Genomic DNA, 23132 nt, shown 5'->3' with positions numbered 1-23132 from the left:
AGAGAAAGAGTGTCTGAGACACTGAGAGACACACAGAATGAGAGGACAGAGAACAATATGGAAGTCTTTCTCGAGAGGGAGAGAGAGGTGTACAAGAAGTAGGGAACAGAGAGATGAGAGAGATGGAGACAGAGAGACACAGTCTGTGTTTGAGCCAGGCAAAGAGAGAGAGAGAAAGAAAGAGACTATCGATGTTTTTTTCGTTGAGAGAGAGCGATAGAGGCAGAGCAGCGAGACGGCCGAGGAAGAGAGAGAGAGGCATCGCGAAGCAATGAGAACTAGTGAGAGAGGAGAGAGAAATTCATGTGCGAGGGGAAGGGAGAGAGAGCATTAACACAGATGTGAGAGCATCAAGGTCCCTGGTATCTGCAGGAAGTGGGCTTTATGGGGTCTGTTTAACACTCCTCTCTACCATCTGTCACTTCACATGGTACAGTCATGAAGTGGTGAATGCACACACACACACACACACACACACACACACACACACACACACACACACACACACACACACACACACACACACACACACACACACACACATGACTTTACGATGACTAGCATTCCTTTCACTGGGCCAGACAGGCCTGTGTGTCCATTTCAGCTCTCGTCCATACGGTCACTGCTCTTCTCCTCTTCTCCTCTCTTCTTCCCTGAACACTGTTTCTCACTTAACGTGCCTCCGTGCCCTATTTATGGCAGAGCATGTGTAATTATCTCTCTCTCTCTCTCAAGCAGCAGTCATTCCAAATGGTTGGAACTAGGCCATCAAGCTATGGCAGTGTCAGGCTCTTACACATTGTCCTTGCTTTGGAGTGTGTGAGCTTCGTTCCTGTCCATTGCAATTGTTTCCTTACATTTTCTGAAGTATCTGATAAAAATCCTATTTTCTGAAGTCCAAGGTTCTCCCGCTCTCTCTTGCTTGCCCCCCTTTCTCTCTCTCTCTCTCTCTCTCTCATTCTCTCTCTCGCTCTCCCTCATTGTCTCTCCCTATATATCTCTCTCACTGAGAATGAAGACTATAATAGCAAATAAGGCACCTCAGGGGTTTGTGGTATATGGCCAATATACCACTGTTAAGTTATTATGCACGAAGCAACTCGGAGTGCCTGGATCCAGCCCTTAGCAGTGCTATATTTACCATATACCACAAAACCCTGGTGCCTTATTGCTATTAGTTTACAATTGGCTCATTCATCCCCCTCCTCTCCCCTGTAACTATTCCCCAGGTCGTTGCTGCAAATGAGAACGTGTTCTCAGTCAACTTACCTGGTAAAATAACGGTAAAATAAAAAAATAAATGTAAAAAAATTATAAACTAGATATCAACGTAATTAGAGCAGTAAACAAGTCGTTTTTATGTCATATCCGTGGTCTACTGTCTGATATACCACAGATTTCAGCCAATCAGTATTCAGCGCTCAAAGACATACGTCTTTTTTCTGTCCGGATTTTGTGAGAATATGAACCCTTTGTCCTGGGTTTGTAAAGGTGGCAGTTCGCGTGTGATTCTTATATTTTCTCGGGGAATGAATCTTCAGGGAATCTTTAGAGGCAATGCTTGCCTATCTAGACAGATGAGATGAGAGCAGGATGTGTGTGTGCAGAGGTCGCTCCTCAGTGACGGTGGCATAGAGGTGACAGATGTGCTGAGTGAGCGAGATCACACACACACACCTGAATGGACAGTCACGATCTGAGAGAATAATCAGCATCTCAGGAGCATTTTGCCTCATTGGTTATTCATTGCCTTGTCTTGCATTGTGTTTCCGTCTTATTCATGCGAGCTCTGTGATGCGTGTGTATTTTAATGACTAATTGGATCTAATTATCCAAGTGTGTTTGTGTGTGTGCGTGCGCGGCGCGTATGTTTAGATTGTGTGTGTGCATTCGTGTGTGTGTGTGCTTGTCGACACCGGTTTAAAGGCCGGTCGAATGACGCAAGGCGTTTCCATCAAAGAGATCTCTCTCTGTGTTTAACCCGCTAACTGCTTGTCTTGTCAACTCTGAGGATGATGGTGGCATCTGAAAGGGTTTTGGGTGATGTGTTCATTTCCAATTTAAGATTTGGTATTCGCTTCCGACAATAATTGCACCAATGGGAGATGGTTCTGCGTATAGTAGGTTAGCCACCTGACATCAGAAGATACTACAGTACTAAGAAATACCACGGGTACAGTAGGAGCCAGGTTGCTGGGAGTAGAAAGACATGACACCAAGTTGTTCATGCACCGCAAGAATGCAGTTAATCGATGACAAATGTTTTCTTCGCGAACGAAAATAAACTCAAAATTCACATCGCTTACTCACACGTCTTATCCCGACACCTGTGTCTCAGTCGTTAGGCACTAAGCGAAAGAGACGGAACTGAAACAGACAGATGGACAGGATTGTTCCTGTCTGACCTACCAGTTCATGATTCATTCACCCTATTTGTCTGTATGTGTGTCTCTTTCCTCGCAGACGATGCTACAGGTTACGGGCCGGTGTTTGAGGATCAGCCGGTCGAAACCATCTACCCTGAGGAGTCGCCTGAGGCCAAAATCACCATGAGCTGTCGAGCACGAGCCAACCCACCTGCCACATACCAGTAACATATGCTCTGCTCTCCTCTCTGCTCACCCCCTTAAATACCACACGCTGTGTGTGCTGTATGTCCCCTCATCTCTCTGTCTCTCCCCAGCATGATGTCCCGCACAGGGCCAAGTCTGGAGGTCCTAATACATGGCTTTAAAGGACTTTACAACATCCAGGCCTCATTCGCCATGCAATTCTTGAAATGTGGGAAAAATGCATTGTGATATATATGTTTAAAATGAACTTGAGCTTCTCCTTCTTCAGGTGGAGGTTGGACAGCCGGAACATAGACCTGGATGGTGATAACCATTACACTCTGGTCGGGGGCGACCTGGTCATCTCTAACCCCATCAAGAACAAACACGTTGGGAACTACTCCTGTGTGGCCACCAACGACTACGGCACCGTGGTCAGCCGAGAGGCTGGCGTCCAGTTTGGATGTGAGTGGATGGGACACTGGGGCGTGATCGGATCCGCCGTTCGTTTTTTGGCGTAACACATGATCATAGGCAGGAAGGACGGAGGGCCGTTTTATGAACAGGGGCTACACTTTCATGCCTATATTAGTAGAGCTGTGTTAGAGACTCGGGAGGGAGGCAGCAGCGCCACATTATAACAACTTTGGAAATTACATTTGAATGGTCAAACTTTATAGAGTGTGGCACGAGACGGAATCACTTCTGCAGAATCAATAGTTAGTTCCCTCCCTTTGAAATGTGACAGCTGCAAATTATAAGCCTGCTAGCTAAAATAATGCAGGTTCTGGTTTTAAAATGGTTTTGAGCTAGGAGGTTACAGGGTTTAAGAGTATTGGAGGATAAGTGTTATTACGGAAATGAGGTGAGGGAGAGCATTACAGTGGGTTCTCCAGGCTTGTTAATGAATCTGAACTCTCTCTCTTCCTCTTCTCTCGCCTCCACCCCCTCTCCCCCATCACTCTCTCCCTCTTTCTCCACCCCTCTCGCTCTCTCTCTCTCGCTTGCCCCCCTCTCTCTCTCTCTGTCTCACACTCACTCTTCCCTCACTCACTCCCTCACTCACTCACTCCCTCACGCTCTCTCCTCCAGACCTGGACTTCTTCTCGTCTGAGGAAAGAGAGGCGGTGCACGTGAAGGAGGGCCAGGGGGCAGTCCTGCTCTGCGCTCCTCCTCCACACTACCCATGTAAGTGCTAGCTAGGCTAACAGCTTGCAGCTAATTCTCTGATGCTAGGCTGTTTCTACAGCTTTTGTCTGAAGACATGTCTTCAAAATGTATCATAAAATGTCTTAAGATGTCTTGAAAAGTATCTGTATCTTAATTAAAGTGTCTCAAGACGTCTTGACTTAATGTCTCAAGATGTGTCGAGACATCTTAAGACAAAGTGTGATGGCTGGGGATGAATGCTATGGTGCTAGGTTAACACTATGGTGCTAGGTTAACACTATGGTGCTAGGTTAACACTATGGTCTGTAGCATTGCACGTATTACATGTGTCTCTATTCCAGTATTAAATCCAACAGTATGTTTGCTATGACTCAATTAACCCAGATTGTCATAACAGTGAAAATCAATGAAAGTGTGCCCCCTGCTGGTGACTGGCAGTACTCCTTCATGAGGCTGCTTCTGTTCTGACATATTGTAGGCCATATCCTCACGCTGTAGCCCTGAGCTGAGTTTTACACTTCTAGTCTCAGTGTAGGGATGTGTGAGGCAGAATAAGCTGTTTTTAATGCTTTTTTAAATGCAATTTCATACAGTAGCTTTGTATTCTTCATCAAAGGTACTTTACACGAATCTGTTCAGGTTTTCCTCTCTGAGTCGGGCGTGTTTCCTGGCCCAATTTTGGTCTCCTTTATTTGTAAATTTCTTAATTATTGATCTTCGTTAAACAAACCTATTTGGTATCAACCGGGAGCTCCACTAGAATTCTGTACGGCAGATATGCATAGTCATTCTTATGCAAATTATACAACCCAATCACTGTGTGAAATGATGGTAACATATATCTATTTCAGCTGCTGCCGCGGCTACTGGATTGCAGTTCCTCAGTGATCCTTGTCCTTTTCAACTCTTTTCATAGCGTCATGATGACAGTTTGATATGAAAGCATCAAATGCGTTCGTTGTTAGCTTTCATTTTAAAGTGTGGTTTGGGTCAGCATGATAGTGTGGTTTGGGTCAGCATGATAGTGTGGTTTGAAAATAGTGTAAGAATAAAAGAGCCAACTCCTCAGCCTTTCTCCTGGCTCTGCTCCATCTTGGCACTCCGCCGCTCCCCCCATCTCCTCTGCCCTTTGACTGACAGATTCAGGCTTGATCGCCATGTTGACGGTTGTGTATCTTTTCTCCACAGACGAGCTGTCATTCCGCTGGATTCTGAATGAGTTCCCCATCTTCATCACGCTGGATAAACGTCGCTTTGTCTCCCAGACCACAGGGAACCTCTACATCTCTAAGGTGGATTTCAGAATGTGTCTTCGGACCGTCTGCAACGGCACCCGATCATTTCACCCTAGCGTACTTTTTTTTACGCCCTATCTGGTTAAGGGTAGTGCACTATCACGGGAATAGGTTGCCATTTATGACACGGCGTTTGAACTGTATTGAGCGATGCTCACAGTTTGTATAAACTGAAGAAAGGCTGAATTTACAGCATCGAAAATGTTCACATTAAAAACACGCAGTCACAAACATGGGTTACATAATACAGGACATAAGATCGAATATGTTCACATGGCTTGTTTCCGTCTCTCACCAGGTGGATTCATCAGACAGTGGCAACTACTCCTGCTTCGTCTCCAGCGCGTCCATCGCCAAGAGCGTCTTCAGCAAGTTCATCCCCCTCGTCCCCCTGGCTGAACGTTAGTTCCTGTTTTTCAGTCCCTGTTTTAACTGTCCTGTATGTTGAGGTAGGAATCTACTCACCAAACGTTCCCGTCCCATCGTATCTAATAGTATGCACGCACCATGACCTATAAAAAAGTTGTCGCTACCGGAAAATTTCAGTAATCACACAATTGCCCACTTTTTTTTGGTTTGGAAGATTTGAATCTGTTCAGTGAAGATGGGCACCATATTACCCTACAGTATGTGAGATCATTATCAAGGTGTTAGATATCACACAATTGCCTACTATCTGTAGTTTGCTTAGGGCAGTAGAGTTGGTCCAGCTTGTGACCAGCGAACCACAAATGGACATTGCTGACGAGAGGTCGGTAGCAGGCGAGAACCCAGGCAGTCACCATCTCTGGAGGTGGAGTTTGAGATCACAGTTGGAAGTGTTGCGAGAGAGCCCCTGTGCTTGTGTTGTTTATGACTGTGGGAAAGGCTTGAGGAGAGAAATAATTGAGATAAAGACGAAGAGAAGGCCTCACTTTCCTCAAGAGTTCATAAATGATTACTTGTTGGTGATATACCCTCAGTTGGTCCTCCTTGTTTGTTTGCTGAGTTATGCTAACGTTACCTAGTACCGACCTAGCAGATTTAAAAACACAAACTAGCATGTTCTTCGCCTGGTCCCAGATATGTTTGTACTCTCTTGGCAACGCCGATGGTCATGTCATATTTGGCGATTACATGCATGACGATTACCCAAGGACTTGTCTATAGCACAAACATAATAGGGAGCAAGCTAGCATGTCGTGTTCTAGTTGAAAAGGTTATAGGGGAGAACAGTAGTTTAGCCCTGGCAACACTTCATGCTTTGCCATGCATATGTTTTATTATGACTACGTTACTGCAGCACAACACAGGCCTCTGGCTGTGTCATGGCCCATATTTAGCACTGTATTGGACACTCATCCTGAAGGGCAGACTGAGCCGGAAACAGTGTGTGTGTGTGTGTGTGTGTGCTACAGCAAAGCTAGCGTGTCCTACCTGACACAACCGTTTACAAGAAAGCGCCTCCAACCGTGCATCACCTTGTCCCTACACAGAGTTAACTAACATAACACCTTGTTGCTGGTCTAAGTTGTTCTGCCTCCTAGGGGGTGTTGTGAATAAACAGGCGACTCACATCCAGTCGTTTCTATTTCCTGTTTCTCCACCAACCAGGTCCAATCAGGAAATACCCCGCTGACATCAAAGTCAAGTTCCCAGACACTTACGCGCTGGTGGGACAGAATGTTACAATGGAATGCTTCGCCCTGGGAAAGTAAGTATGGATAAAGCCAGTGCATTGCTACATGTACATATATCAGAGAATCACTTATACTAGCTATCCTAGCTCAGACTTAGAGTATGAAATAGTTTATTGTTATACAGCTGTACGTATAGATTCGAATGACAAGGCCATGGGATTATAGGTCTTAAGCTCCTCTCCTCTCCGTTGTTCTCACTTCCCGTCCCTCACTCTCCACAGCCCCATCCCTCAGATCCGCTGGAGGAAGATGAACGGAGAGCTGCCGTCCAATCACGACGTCAGCATGGCGGGCGCCCGCCTCCACCTGTACAACGTGCAGTATGAGGACGAGGGGACATACGAGTGTGAGGCCCTCAACTCCAAAGGAAAGGACTGGCACAGGGCACGGGTCTCTGTAGAAGGTAGGGCTACTAATACGGTATATATTCTCCAGCTTGGTAGTTTTCAACTCAATTGACTTGCATATTGTTATGATTTAGCACCTTTTCGGGCCTCATTTGAGTTGTGCGGGTAGCCTGGTGATTTAAGAGCAGTCGGGACAATAACCGAAAGGTCGCTGGTTTGAATCCCTGAGCTGACTAGGTGAACGATCTGTTGAGGTGCTCCTGTAAATTGCTCTGGATAAATGTACAATTTTCACATAGATCATGCATTGGTGTTGAGCGTTGATCTCAAGTTCGGATTTGGGCCTCACACTGTCTGTTTTCCTCATCTCACTCTGTTCCAGCATTCCCAGAGTGGACAGAGTCCATCAACAGTACAGAGAAGGACATCAGTAGTGACTACACCATGTCCTGTGTGGCTAGCGGCAAGCCCAAACCCCGCGTACAATGGCTCAAGAACAGCTATCCCGTGAGAGAACTTTCACATACCCTTGTCACACTGCTGAGCTGAGCCGAAGAGCCAAGCAGAGCTGTGCTGAGCTAGTCTGGTTAATCACCCACCATAGTTGCTGTAATGGAAAATACCATATGAAGACAAACAAATCTGAGCCAGCACAGTGTGGTTGGGTTTGGCAATGTGAATCAGCCAATAGTGCTAGGGCGGGGCTCAATTGGCTCAGCGCCGTCCGGGTTTGGCCGAGGTAGGCCGTTATTGCAAATAAGAATTTGTTGACTTGCCTAGTTAAATAAAATTTCAAAAATTATATACTTTTAAATAATGCTCCATCAGCTATGGTGGATGCATAACCAGGCCTACTCAGTACAGCTTGATTTGGCTGGCTCAGTTCGGTTGAGTTGTGTGAAAATTCCTGTCGTGTTCCAGCAGGTCCCTTAGCGAGATAAACACGACCCTCTCAGCAGCCAGCATCAGGGTGGCACTGTTGTGACCCGGCCGCTAGCATGGGTACTCTGAATAGTCTGAACACAAGGCACAGTCAAGATTCAGGAGAAGGTACCTCTTGTCGTTTCTGAGAGGGTGCCAGCGTGGAGAGGAGAGGAGAATAGGAGAATAGGAGAATAGGAGAATAGGAGAATAGGAGAATAGGAGAATAGGAGAATAGGAGAATAGGAGGAGGGAAGAGAGACAAGTTGAGGGGTCTTGTGTAGCTCAGTTGGTAGAGCATGGCGCTTGCAACACCAGGGTTGTTGGTTCGATTCCCACAGGGGACCAGTACAAAAATGTATGTAATCACTACTGTAAGTTGCTCTGGATAAGAGTGTCTGCTAAAATGCAACGAGGAGAGGGAAAAGTACTTGTTTCTGAGGGTGCCAGCCCAAAGAGGTTACATATCTAACTGTCACAAACACCAACCCCTGTCAGGAGGGAAGGCAAGTGGGAGGATTCTGATGCCACGGTGATACTTCATTATGTATTAACGATGGTTTCATTAAGTCAAATAAAGGCATTTTTTAATGCTAAAGGGATGCTATTTAATTCAACACTGCATCATTTGGTACACGTTAATCCTAGATTTCAAAAGCATTTTGATGTTTCAACGTCAACATTGAGGTTTCACAAAAGTGAAATCTAGACGTCGTCAGTAAAAGCATCACTATTATTTACTGTGATGGAATCTCAATGTTGATATTGAAACTTCCAAATGCTTTATTGTAAAATGACATTTTAGCACACCATGCAATATTGAAATGCTGAAGGATATAACTCTGACATGTATTTATTTATTCATTTTCTGCAGTACGATAAGCGTGATTTGAGGTTCAGTGGTCTGACGTTTAAGGACTCTGGGATGTACCAGTGTATAGCAGAGAATCGCCATGGAGTCATCTATGCTAACGCAGAGCTGCGAGTGATTGGTGAGTCAAAAAAAGGCTCAGATTCATTGTAATTGGCTCAGTCCAAAGATTGAAGGTCACCGCACTAGCTGACTAATTTGGACTAAATTAAAACATGAAATTGCCTTGTCGGTTTTCATCGAGGCTACGTTACACATATAAACAAATGACATAGTCCAATAAACCGACAGCATGCCCTTTTCAGCGGTGACTTGATCCAAAACACGTCCTAATTATGGTAATGTGGCAGGAACAGAAGTGAATTGCTAAATACACACACACCCCCGTGCTTCTCTCTGAGATTTTTTTCAATACTTTATTTCTTTGAACAGAAACAGTTTAATGAATAAACCCTAGTGTAATGACTCAAATCTTTTTTTTCTCTGTGACCCTATGCAGCGTGCGCCCCCACGTTTGAGCACAACCCTGTGAAGTGGAGGATTCTGGGAGCTAAGAACGGCAGAGTGGTCATAGAGTGTAAACCGAAAGCAGCTCCCAAACCCTCGTTCTCCTGGAGCAAGGGCGCCGAACTGCTCTTCAACTCTACCAGGTCAGCATCTGGGTCGGGTCTGGTTAGGTCTGGGGTCAGAACTCATCTAAATGGTCATGACGATCAATCAAATTCGTTTTGGCTTTTTTGAGTCTCCAAGAAATTAGCCTTGTCTGAATGTGCTGTAGTGTAGCGAACGCTTCTATTATTCTTTGGCATGCCATACTAGGGACGACCAGGCTACCTCACAATGTCTAGTCTTACTGTATGTATAGATATTTTGTATTACTCAGTTCAAAAAGATGCTGAGTGTCAGGTTTGCACCTTTAGCAGGGTATGGGGATGCTTTTGTTTGTCGTTGAGTACTGTGCTGTAGTCTGCTTTCCGCCACTGACTGACATTAAGCTTGCTCTAAAGCTCATCAGACAGGACAGAGAGAGCCTGCCTGTGTAAGATCCTGCCCTCCGCCCCTCTGCTCCTCAACCACTAAACAAGGCTAATCTGCCTTCACAAAGACCCACCACTCACCACAGGGACACTGGGGCTTCCTGTGCCATAATCACTCTGAAACAAACTACCCAAATCACCATAGCCGAATAATCTCTGTCCCCTTCAAACTACCCAAATCACCATAGCCGAATAGTCTCTGTCCCTCTCAAACTACCCAAATCACTATAGCCGAATAATCTCTGTCCCCTTCAAACTACCCAAATCACTATAGCCGAATAATCTCTGTCCCCTTCAAACTACCCAAATCACTATAGCCGAATAATCTCTGTCCCCTTCAAACTACCCAAATCACCATAGCCGAATAATCTCTGTCCCTCTCAAACTACCCAAATCACTATAGCCGAATAATCTCTGTCCCCTTCAAACTACCCAAATCACTATAGCCGAATAATCTCTGTCCCCTTCAAACTACCCAAATCACTATAGCCGAATAATCTCTGTCCCCTTCAAACTACCCAAATCACTATAGCCAAATAATCTCTGTCCCTCTCAAACTACCCAAATCACTATAGCCGAATAATCTCTGTCCCCTTCAAACTACCCAAATCACCATAGCCGAATAATCTCTGTCCCTCTCAAACTACCCAAATCACTATAGCCGAATAATCTCTGTCCCCTTCAAACTACCCAAATCACTATAGCCGAATAATCTCTGTCCCCTTCAAACTACCCAAATCACTATAGCCGAATAATCTCTGTCCCCTTCAAACTACCCAAATCACTATAGCCAAATAATCTCTGTCCCTCTCAAACTACCCAAATCACTATAGCCAAATAATCTCTGTCCCTCTCAAACTACCCAAATCACTATAGCCGAATAATCTCTGTCCCTCTCAAACTACCCAAATCACTATAGCCGAATAATCTCTGTCCCTCTCAAACTACCCAAATCACTATAGCTGAATAATCTCTGTCCCCTTCAAACTACCCAAATCACTATAGCCGAATAATCTCTGTGCCTCTCAAACTACCCAAATCACTATAGCCGAATAATCTCTGTCCCTCTCAAACTACCCAAATCACTATAGCCGAATAATCTCTGCCTCTCTCAAACTACCCAAATCACTATAGCCGAATAATCTCTGTCCCCTTCAAACTACCCAAATCACTATAGCCGAATAATCTCTGTCCCCTTCAAACTACCCAAATCACTATAGCCGAATAATCTCTGTCCCCTTCAAACTACCCAAATCACTATAGCCAAATAATCTCTGTCCCTCTCAAACTACCCAAATCACTATAGCCGAATAATCTCTGTCCCCTTCAAACTACCCAAATCACCATGGCCGAATAATCTCTGTCTCTCTCAAACTACCCAAATCACTCTCAACCATCTACCACTAACTCACTATGGAGGAATGATGTAATAACAGAGATGTCCAACATGACTGCCTGCCTACCATGTAGGTTCTGGAGGGGTTTTCCCTGTCCATGTGAATGAGTGCTGAATAGAATGTTGCCTTACAGGATTTGCTCTTGTCATATTTGTATTGCCCTTGTCGATGTATTTTGTACACTCTGAGGATTTTGTGATCATCAGTATCAGATCTCTTGCAATGGAGTATCTGTGTTTTGTAACACTCACATATTGTGTGTTATCAGGGTGTTAATCTGGGAGGATGGTAGTCTGGAAATTCTGAATGTGACCGAAGCAGACGAGGGGCGTTACACCTGCTTTGCTGAGAACAATCGGGGCAAGGCCAACAGCACAGGCTCCCTCTCCATCACAGGCAAGCTACACACACACGATGCGCGCGCGCACGCACACACACGCACACACAATGGCAGCACATGGGATATTATAGCGTGCATTTGTTTTGTACGATTTTCCAATTACAAGCATGTACAGTATGTTGTGAGCTTCTGTTAACTGTATGGTTTGTCAATTATTAATGTTGAGCACATGTTATGGGAATTACACTGAACAAAAATATAAACGCAACATGCGTTGGTCCCATGTTTCATGAGCTGAAATAAAAGATCCAAGAAGTGTTCCACATGCACAAAAAAAGCTCTCGAATGTTGTGCACAAATTTGTTTACGTCCCTTATAGTCAGCATTTCTCCTTAGACAAAATGATCCAGCCACCTGACAGGTGTGGCCTATCAAGAAGCTGATTAAACAGCATGATCATTACACAGGTGCCCCTTGTGCCGGGGACAATAAAAGGCCACTCTAAAATGTGCAGTTTTGTCACACGACACAATGCCACAGATGTCTCAAGTTTTGAGATAGTGTTGAATTGGCATGCTGACTGCAGGAATGTCCACCAGAGCTGTTGCCAGAGAATTGAATGTCCATTTCTCTACCATAACACACCTCAAACGTTGTTTTAGAGAATTTGGCAGTATGTCCAACCGGCCTCACAACCGCAGACCACGTGTATGGCGTTGTGTGGGCGAGCGGATTGCTGATGTCAACGGATTGCTGATGTCAGCATACATCTGACGCATTACTACTTTCCAGATTTTTGACCACTTTTTTTCCCGCTGACCTCCATTGACTTAGTCACCCTAATCTTGGCCATCCTACGAGGGTAAAAACTCCAATAACATTTGAACGGCTCATGATAGAGACATGAGGTTTGGATCATTGGATAATTCTTGGAGGAGTATCTACACAATTAACATTTCCCATTGGTCAAAATATGCATTTTTGATTGGAACCCCAATAAGGAATAACTCACAAGCATCCTCACATGCTGACCACATCGAACCGTGTTGCATGCGCGAGCATTGCAAAATAAATGTACACATTCATGTTATTCAATAATTTCATCCAAACTGCTCGCGCGCATCAACGAGAACTTGGTTCTATTTTTGAAGCTTGATGCGCTGTCAGTCCCGCCTCTCCCATCTCCTCATTGGTTGTTAAGGAGCATATACCCACATTGGTGATTGAAAGATGAACTGAGTCCAAACTCCAGTCCAGTTGGTGGTGGTAATGCAACAAACTTCTTAAGGCTAGGCGTCCCACTAGCGGGACAACATCCGGTGAAACTGGAGGGTGCGCAATTCAAATAAATAATCATAAAAATTATGGATATTAAACATTTAGGTACATACAAGTGTCTTATATCAGTTAAAAGCTTAAATTATTGTTAATCTAACGGCACTGTCCGATTTACAGTAGCCATTACAGCGAAAGCATGCCATGCGATTGTTTGCGGACGGCGTCCCACATAAAAATATTTTTCCACCGGCACAGGTTTCATAAATTCACAAATAGCAATTAAATATTCACTTACTCTTTGAAAATCTTCTTATGATTTGTCATCCAAAGGGTCCCAGCTATAACATGTAGTGTTGTTTTGTTAGATAAAATCCTTCTTTATATTCCAAAAATTGGCGCCATCGATTTGAGTAATCCACTCCTTCAACATGTCAAGATAGGAATCCGAAGATCTACCCCTAAACTTTGTTTCAACAAGTCAAAATACGTTTCTATTTAATCCTCAGATACCCTAAAATGTCATTAAACTATAATATTTCATACGGAAAGAAGTATTTTCAATAGGAAGACGATATTAGCAGGTGCGTGTCCTCTTCATCATGCGCGCATACACAAATTTCCAAGTCTGTGTCCCTGTAGTAAAACTCATATTTCTTACTCGTTTTGGAAGAAACAAGCCTGAAACCTTGAACAAAGACTACTGACACCCAGTGGAAGCCATAGGAATTGCATACTGGGAGCTAGATTTAATTATTTCCCTATACGTTCCATTGGAAGAGCATGGGCCCTCAAAAAAAAATATTCTGGTTGGTTTTTCTTTGGATGTTCTCCTACCATATCTATTGTGTTATAGTCTCCTACATTATTTTAACATTTCTACAAACTTCAAAGTGTCTTCTTTCCAATGGTACCAATTATATGCATATCCTGGCTTCAGGGCCTGAGCAACAGGCAGTTTACTTTGGGCATGTCAGTCAGGCTTAAAACCGCCATATAAAGTTTGCAATACAATAAGAAGACTTAAAGAAGAGAGATTACTAGAAACTAACTAAGTTTCCCCTTTTATCTGTGGATTAGTTGTTGGAGTAGAAAACACGTGATTTTGTGTGACTCAAAATGGAACAAAATTCTGCAAAGATACAGAAAAAAAAGGACCTTGTGCATTTCAGGTAAAATAACAACCCAATGTTTATATCCCAGGACCAATTAGCTAGCAACAGCTAGCTAGCTAAATGTCCATGAAGGTTTCATGCTTTTCGACCTGTCCCCAAATTAATATAGTTGGTTCAGAGTTCGTTTTGATATTTCAACCTGCATGTCCTGATCGCATCTGGTGTGGATGTACAATATCAACATGTCTGCGACTGCGCACGAGGACGGTGTAGTCAGCATGTTAGATGTAGACCTGAAGAGCACTTACTGTGATCCATATCTTACCCTTCACTGCCCTCTACTGGTCAGAGATGCTCACTACCACTTAACTCCACCCAGTTCACATCAATACATTTTTACAGTGTCTGACAAACTGCACATATTTCCCTAAGGCTTGAATATTAAACTAAAGTGGATTTTGGCGGATAATTGTACTGTAGAGTACATCCATTGCTGATCTTTCCACATTGTGGTCGGCACATTGTGGTCAGCACATTGTAGTCAGTGAAGCTCAGCACAATACTGCAAACTTGACTACTTACCCCCTTAATTTTCTTTTCCCCAGAGGCCACTAAGATCACCTTGGCTCCTTCCAACGCAGACGTGACGGTGGGGGAGAGTACCCACATGCAGTGCGCCGCGTCACATGACTCCACGCTGGACATCACATTCGTCTGGACCCTGGACGCCCACGCCATCGACTTCGACCGGGAGGGATCCCACTATGAACGCAACCTGGTAAGAGACGAGAAAGGCAGGCCAGAAAACATTGGGTTGACAGTTCAAATCCCTGGTATGGCTGAAATATGAAGTTAGTATTACTCTGGTGTAGCTCTGTAATACTCTGGTGTAAATCGTATCTCTGTAACACTGTAATATCACTGTACCTCTGTACTGTAATACCCATTTAGCATCAGTTACTAAAATACCCATGGACTGCTAACTGCGGGTGGCCTGTATCACCAGTTTAACTGCAGTTTCCTCATCAATGATGAGCCACTCTCTGTCCGTGCAGCCTTAGCAGTAAGCAGCAGCTAGCGTTCCTCATCTGTCATTCCACAGGAATGTCTCCATGTAACAATTGATGACCTTGCATAGCTGTGTACAAGGCTCATTTTCCCTCTCATAAAATTACAGCATGCTCCAGTTGAATTTGATTTATCTATCAGAATAGTATGACTCATATTATAGTAAGTTAATATAATGCTGCCTTTATATTCTCAACGGGAGTATTTCATAAACAGAAAACATGGCTGTCTTTGTAAATAAGCATTTGTTCTTAACTGACTCGCCTGGATAAAGGGTCGATGACATAAATAGTGCTTCTTTGACCTTGGTTTGCTTCGTGCGGTGAGAGTGCAGTTCACATAACAAACTGTGAATGGCTACTGTAGATATTCTGCAGGCTTCTGTGGATCAACTATTCTGTCTATTACATTTTCCCGTTGAGAATACTAAAGAAGCACCATGTTGTATTCGGTAAACGAGGCAGAAGGGAGATAGCCCTCTGGTACAGCTCCCTGTAGTTCTCCTGATTGGATGTTCAGAGCTCTGTATCCCACCTACTTTCTTCCAAACGCCTATATAGTGACGCGAGTCTGGCAAGCGGGACTATATCCCTCAGGATTTGGAAAGTTGTAGCCGTGTTACAATAGATACTATGTTAATGGCGAATTGGAAGACGGGAAGGGCGCCATTTTTTGCAGTCTTATGGCTTGGGGGTAGAAGCTGTTGAGGAGCATTTTGGTCCTAGACTTTGCGCTACGGTACCGCTTGCCGTGCTGTAGCAGAGAGAACAGTCTTTGACTTGGGTGCCTGGAGTCTTTGACAATTTTTGGGGCCTTTCTCTGACACGGGTAGTATATAGTTCATGGATGTCAGGAAGCTTGACCCCAGTGATGTACTGGGCTGTACACACTACCCTCTGTAGCAGTTGCCATACCAGGCGGTGATGCAACCGCTCAGCATGCTCTCGATGGTGCAGTTTTAGAGCTTTTTGAGGATCTGGGGACCCATGCCAAATCTTTTCAGTCTCCCGAGGGGGAAAAGGTGTTATTGTGCCCTCTTCACAACTGTCTTGGTGTATTTGGACCATGATAGTTTGTTGGTGAGTTGGACACCAAGGAACTTGAAACTCTCGACCTGCTCCACTTCAGTGGTGTTCGGCCCTCCTTTTCCTGTAGTCCACGATCTGCTCCTTTGTCTTGCTCACATTGAGAGAGAAGTTGTTGTCCTGGCACCACACTGCCAGGTCTCTGACCTCCTCCCTATAGGCTCTCTCATCGTTGTCGGTGATCAGGCCCACCGCTGTTGTGTCGTCAGCTAACTTAATGATGGTGTTGGAGTCGTGCTTGTCCAAGCAGTCGTGGGTGAACAGGGAGTACAGGAGGTGACTAAGCACGCACCCCTGAGGGGACCCAGTGTTGAGGATCAGCGTGGCAGATGGGTTGTTGACTACCGTCACCACCTGGGGGCGAGAGATGGAGTGAAGTGTTTGGTTTTGGTTCCCACTCTGTTGTGTTAGTGTCCTATGATTAAACAATGTAGACAGATGGACTGAGGGGGACAAACAGTATCTGTCTGTTCCCCAAACGTCACATCTCAGCCAGTGCCCCGTCACCGTGAATAAATAAAGGAAGTCTAGTATCCAGTTGCGGAGGGAGGTGTTTAGTCCTAGGGCCCTTAGCTTAGTGATGAGCTTTGTGGGCACTATGGTGTTGAACGCTGAGCTATATTACTCTGGACGAATAATATACCTGTATTGTGATATATAAATAGAACCCAGAATAATATACCTGTATTGTGATATATAAATAGAACCCAGAATAATATACATGTATTGTGATACATAAATACAACCCAGAATAATATGCCTGTATTGTGATACATAAATAGAACCTAGAATAATATACCTGTATTGTGATATATAAATACAACCCAGAATAATATACCTGTATTGTGATACATAAATAGAACCCAGAATAATATACCTGTATTGTGATATATAAATAGTGTAGCTAAGTGTCTGTTCTAACTGAAATAACTAGAACTAAGAGGTTGTGTGTCTGCACAGAATGAAATAGACAATTATGTTACGCTATTACTGGTATTATACTGCATCTCTGGATGTGTCCTGTTGTCCCTGTTCAGAATGGCGGTTCCAGTGGAGAGCTGCTCATTAAGAACACCCAGCTGAATCACTCTGGACGTTACACCTGCACCGCCCAGACCCCTGTGGACAACGTCACCGCATCCGCCAATCTGGTAGTCAGAGGTACATCACACACACACACACACACACACACACACACACACACACACACACACACACACACACACACACACACACACACACACACACACACACACACACACACACAGCACTAGAGTTGACAGGGTGGGAGGTAGGTAAGTGGGGTGCTAGACAGAGAGTGGGAGATGATTGACGCAACACTCTCTGTGGAACCTGTAGTTTGTCTCCATATCTGCTCTGTATATTAGTTCATTAAACAGATCTAATTTCTACAAGGTAGGAGGAGCTGCCCTCTGAAAACAAAGTAAATGACAAATTGAATGACAAGCTGGCTTAAATAGCCCCTATAAACTCTCGACACTGAGGGGGTGTCATAAGTTAGCCTGCAAAATGTGTATGTGTGCCTGCATACAGTACTTGCGTGTGTGCGTGAGGGGTTGTACATCTAGCCAGAGTTAGGAGACCATGGCTGTTTTATGGGCTGATTTGTCAACTCTGTGGCTCTTTCAGAGCAGTGGAAAAACCACTGAAGGAGGATATGCCTTTTGTCTTGGAGCCTGGCCAACCACTGAAGAGGAGGCACGTGTCATAGAGTCTCACACCATGTCATTTATAAACACACTGGTTTAATTATCTGTGCTACCCCGCCGCATCTGAGAATGTTCCAGCCACCAAGGTCCTAGGCTTGTGGGTACAGGCAGATCTTCGATGGGACATGCAGGTCAACGCATCGTCCAAAAAAGTCTGAGGAGGTTTGGCAGTCCAAGACCTGAAAACTGTCTATGAGACATACATACGTCCTGTGGTGGGGTATGCTGTTGCCGCGTGGCGTTTCAACCTCACTGAGAAACAGAACCAGGCCTTAGAAAGAATCCAGAGCTGGGCCGTCACGATCGTTCTAGGTTCTGGCTACGCAACATACTCAGCGGCCTGCCAAAAACCTACAGATGAAGCCATTGCATCAGACGAGTGGAGCTATGCCTGAAATTTGCTCTCGAGCTGCGAAGTTCAAACAATCAGATGCAACACTTAACACGACAGAAAAAGACCAGTATCGTCATTAGTTAGGCTTTTAAACTGACACTAGACGGGGTAGATGATCACATTGAAATGTTTCTCCTTTTAATCATGTTTATGCTCTAAGTATCTTACGCAAGCTGCACTGCAATTCAGTTTTCTTTACTGTAAACTGACAGAGGGCACCGTTGTGACACATGCATTTATGTATTTGTGTGAATAAAACATATCTATCCGGGAAAGGAAAGGTCAGGCCTTTTATGTGGCCTCCTCAAAGAGCTTGGGAAACGAATGCTCCAGTGTTTGGGTTCTTTGGTATTCAAGCAACTGAATCTCCTAAAGTATTTCCAAGGCATGACTTCTGCAATGCTGTATGCCCTAAAACGACCTTTCTCTCAGTGGACAAAGGGGCTCTTTAGAACGGACTCAGAACTTTAGCGGAGGAGCGATCCGGTGTGTGATGATCCTCACCGTGCCCTGGTGGTGATGCTCGAGAGCAGGCGCTGACAGATGGGAAGGTGATGTTCCCAGGATGCAGCGGCATAAAAACAAGGCAGAGACCCTGGCCTGCAGGCATGACCAATGGAGTGCCAAGAGGAAGGAGATGAAAGATGACCATGTGTCAATTCGGACAATGAGGAAGTAGATCTATTGAAGGATTTTACCGGGGAAATATCCCACAGCAGCTGTATCTTATTATGACCATCTTATTATTATAGCTCTCTGTGTCATGTGCAGTATCTGGATACATCTACGTATCACAACAATGTATAATTGTTGTCGTTCAATGGGGGATTAAAAAAACATGAGCTGGCGCACTCCCAGAAAAAATAGTTTGTGTGGAGGTGCTGACTAACGGCGAATAAACTATAAACTATCCAAATAAAGAAAGTTCAATGGGGGGAAAAACATTTTAAAAAGCAGCTCCTTTGAATTTTCTAATAGACTTTCCCCCATATGACATTCATTAAAAAAAAAAGTCATCACCCTGAAGCTTATCATCCTGCACAGACCCTGGCCTGCATTGGAACATGGATTCAGAGCTTGCTCTATTCACCAGTCCGCTTCCACACAACAATACAACAAGCCTGAAAATGGACTTATTTGTGTAAAAGATGTTAGTTATACCTTCCTGTGAAACAGCTCAGGGCTACTTCAGAGTGGAGACAGAAGCTAGGCACACACACACATACATGCACACACACTTGTGCAATCCCCGAAATGAATTAACGTCCTATATGATTTGCTCAAAATGTGTTTTGAGTACAGTATACTGCCATCCACTTGGTATAAGTCTAAAGTGAATCCCATTCCCAAATCTTTAACAAACGACCCGAGAATGCCACTGAACTATAGAGGCATACGTTTATTAAGTACGGTTTATAAATTATATTCATCCATCCGCAACAATAGGCGAATTACATTTTTGGAGGACCAAAACGTTCTGGTGGAAGAACAAAATGTTTTTTTGTAAATCCAGAGCCCGTATAGGTCATATCTCGGTCTGTACAATAATTAGAAATAGATTACATGAAGAGATGCCTACTTTTGCATGTTTCTTTGATTTCCAGAAAGCTTTTGATTTTGTAAATAGGGTTCTTTATCCTATAGTTTGTTAAAGACTGGGGTTGATGGGAAATTTTATCAAGCAATCCAGTCTCTTTACAAAGTACGAATTGCTTGTGTGCGTGTTAATGAATATCGTACAGATTGGTTTCCCACACCCTCGGGTAGCAGTTGAAAAACTAGTTTTAATGACTCCAACCTAAGTGTATGTAAACTTCCGACTTCAACTGTATGTGTACATATGCAGTGTGTAGAGTTGAAGTCGGAAGTTTACATACACTTAGGTTGGAGTCATTAAAACCCGTTTTTCAACCACTCCACAAATTTCTTGTTAACAATCTATAGTTTTGGCAAGTCGGTTAGGACTTCTACTTTGTGCATGACAAGTTATTTTTCCAACAATTGTTTACAGACAGATTATTTCACTTGTAATTCACTGTATCACAATTCCAGTGGGTCAGAAGTTTACATACACTAAGTTGACTGTGCCTTCAAACAGCTTGGAAAATTTCAGAAAATTATGTCATGGCTTTAGAAGCTTCTGATAGGGTAATTGACATAATTTTTTGCCGATTGGAGGTGTACCTGTGGATGTATTTCAAGGCCTACCTTCAAACTCAGTGTCTCTTTGCTTGACATCATGGGAAAATCAAAAGAAATCAGCCAAAACCTCAGAAATAAAATTGTAGATCTCCACAAGTCTGGTTCATCCTTGGGAGCAATTTCCAAACACTTGAAGGTACCACGTTCATCTGTACAAACAATAGTACGCAAGTATTAACACCATGGGACCACGCAGCCGTCATACCGCTCAGGAAGGAGGCGCGTTCTGTCTCCTTGAGATTAATGTACTTTGGTGCGAAAAGTGCAAATCAATCCCAGAACAACAGCAAAGGACCTTGTGACCTTGTGCTGGAGGAAACAGGTACAAAAGTATCTATTTCCACAGTAAAACGAGACCTATATCGACATAACCTGAATAGCCTCTCAGCAAGGAAGAAGCCACTGCTCCAAAACCACCATAAAAAAGCCAGACTACGGTTTGCAACTGCACATGGGGACAAAGATCATACTTTTTGGAGAAATGTCCTCTGGTCTGATGAAACAAAAATAGAACTGTTTGGCCATAATGACCATCGTCATGTTTGTAGGAAAAAGGGGGAGGCTTGCAAGCCGAAGAACACCATCCCAACCGTGAAGCATGGGAGTGGCAGCATCATGTTGTGGGGGTGCTTTGCACCAGGAGGGACTGGTGCACTTCACAAAATAGATGGCATCATGAGGTATGAAAATTATGTGGATATATTGAAGCAACATCTCAAGACATCAGTCAGGAAGTTAAAGCTTGGTCGGAAATGGGTCTTCCAAATTGACAATTTTTATTTAACTAGGGAAGTCAGTTAAGAACAAATTCTTATTTTCAATGACAGCCTAGGAACAGTGGGTTAACTGCCTTGTTCAGGGGCAGAACAACAGATTTTTACCTTGTCAACTCGGGGATTTACTCTTGCAACCTTTCGGTTACTAGTCCAGTGCTCTAACCACTAGGCTACCTGCCGACCCTGAGTGTTCTTCCAAAGTTGTGTCAAAATGGCTTAAGGACAACAAAGTCAAGGTATTGGAGTGGCCATCAGAAAGCCCTGACCTCAATCCTATAGAACATTTGTGGGCAGAACTAAAAAAGCGTGTGCGAGCAAGGAGGCCTACAAACCTGACTCAGTTACACCAGCTCTGTCAGGAGGAATGGGCCAAAATTCACCTAACTTATTGTGGGAAGCTTGTGGAAGGCTACCCAAAACGTTTGACCCAAGTTAAACAATTTAAAGGCAATGCTACCAAATACTAATTGAGTGTATGTAAACTTCTGACCCACTGGGAATGTGATGAAAGAAATTTAAGCTGAAATAAATCATTCTCTCTACTATTATTCTGACATTTCACATTCTTAAAATATTGTGGTGATCCTAACTGACCTAAAACAGGTCATTTTTACTAGGATTAAATGTCAGGAATTGTGAAAAACTGAGTTTAAATGTATTTGGCTAAGGTCTATGTAAACTTCCGACTTCAACTCTATGTATGTATATATGTATGTACATTATTTTACTGCTCTAGGGATGTAATTATTGTTTGGATAACCTTATTTACTATTATGTATTGATTTATATTTTTATATATATATAAAAAATATTTATATAAAAAAATTCACTCTTTATGTGATGCACAATGCAGAGAATGCCAGAAGAAGAATTATAATTTAATTACCATAGTGAATTATTGTAATGTTTGTTTATCTGTCAATTAATCCCGTAAGGGATGGGTTGCCAAATGGCGATTTGACACGAAAATAAAATTTAATTCATTGATTCATTCTACACACAATCTCTCCCTCTCTCTGTCACTCTACAGTCTAATCGCCTTAGTTCTCTGGGTGGATTCTGTGACAGACATGAAGGTCCTGCTTGATTTCTGCGGCTGGCTGAGGCTGTGGGTGTGTTGAGAGAGACTCACCCCAACAGTCTGTGTTTTCTATTAGAGTCTCCTTCTCTCTCTCCTCCAGGAAGACAGAACTAGAAAAACAGTGGATTTAAAAAAGGCTCTCGGTCCATAGGCTCAGTTAATGAATGTGAATGGCCCTAAGCAAGGTATTCATCCTCAAGGCTAAGACTGATGTCAGTGGAATCGCCTGTTTGGATGTGTGATGTGCATCAAACAGTTCATTCAGAATAGGTGTTGCAGTATAAGTACAACGTAGACTTAACAGGCAAGGAATCTTGCCAAGTCTATACACCCATGAACAGGAGGGGAAAAGCATATATTTCTTTTATTTGACATTATACCTTACTATTCAGTATGGGCATGCACATATGCAGTATGTGTGCATGAAACCCATGACCTAGTATTTTCTGTAATAATAACCAATGATTATCTCTGCTCCACCCCCTTCCCCCACTCCCCTTCCCTCCCTCTCCCCCCTCTCTTCCTCTCCTTCTCTCCAGGTCCACCTGGGTCTCCAGGTGGGGTGCGTGTGGAGGAGATCAGGGATAAGAGTGTGCGTCTGATCTGGAGCCGAGGTACAGACAACCACAGCCCCATCTCTAAATACACTATCCAGTGCCGGGACTCGTTCTCTCAGGAGGACTGGAGAGATGCCACCACATGTAAGTCAAATAAATAAAGGACACACAGTACCAATCAAAAGTTTGGACACACCTACTCATTCCAGGGTTTTTCATTATTTGTATTATTTTCTGCAT

General features: G+C 43.8%; 1 protein-coding gene across 2 annotated transcripts in view; it reads left to right on the top strand.

The window, feature by feature from the left end:
* Positions 1 to 23132, top strand: part of LOC139540345 (contactin-1a-like) — a 118879-nt gene that overhangs the window by 76234 nt on the left and 19513 nt on the right. For both annotated transcript variants that reach the window (XM_071344101.1, XM_071344100.1), the window contains exons 4-17: positions 2464 to 2590; positions 2842 to 3017; positions 3645 to 3740; positions 4911 to 5014; positions 5316 to 5418; positions 6611 to 6710; positions 6918 to 7099; positions 7426 to 7550; positions 8839 to 8956; positions 9335 to 9485; positions 11538 to 11665; positions 14605 to 14777; positions 17190 to 17313; positions 22875 to 23036. In XM_071344101.1, the coding sequence (XP_071200202.1) occupies positions 2464 to 2590; positions 2842 to 3017; positions 3645 to 3740; positions 4911 to 5014; positions 5316 to 5418; positions 6611 to 6710; positions 6918 to 7099; positions 7426 to 7550; positions 8839 to 8956; positions 9335 to 9485; positions 11538 to 11665; positions 14605 to 14777; positions 17190 to 17313; positions 22875 to 23036 (1869 nt within the window). The remainder of the gene's footprint in view (positions 1 to 2463; positions 2591 to 2841; positions 3018 to 3644; positions 3741 to 4910; positions 5015 to 5315; positions 5419 to 6610; positions 6711 to 6917; positions 7100 to 7425; positions 7551 to 8838; positions 8957 to 9334; positions 9486 to 11537; positions 11666 to 14604; positions 14778 to 17189; positions 17314 to 22874; positions 23037 to 23132) is intronic.

The sequence above is a fragment of the Salvelinus alpinus genome, chromosome 15, assembly GCF_045679555.1.
Source record: "Salvelinus alpinus chromosome 15, SLU_Salpinus.1, whole genome shotgun sequence".
Taxonomy (NCBI): Eukaryota; Metazoa; Chordata; class Actinopteri; order Salmoniformes; family Salmonidae; genus Salvelinus; species Salvelinus alpinus.
This window is presented reverse-complemented; position numbering and strand designations above follow the sequence as displayed.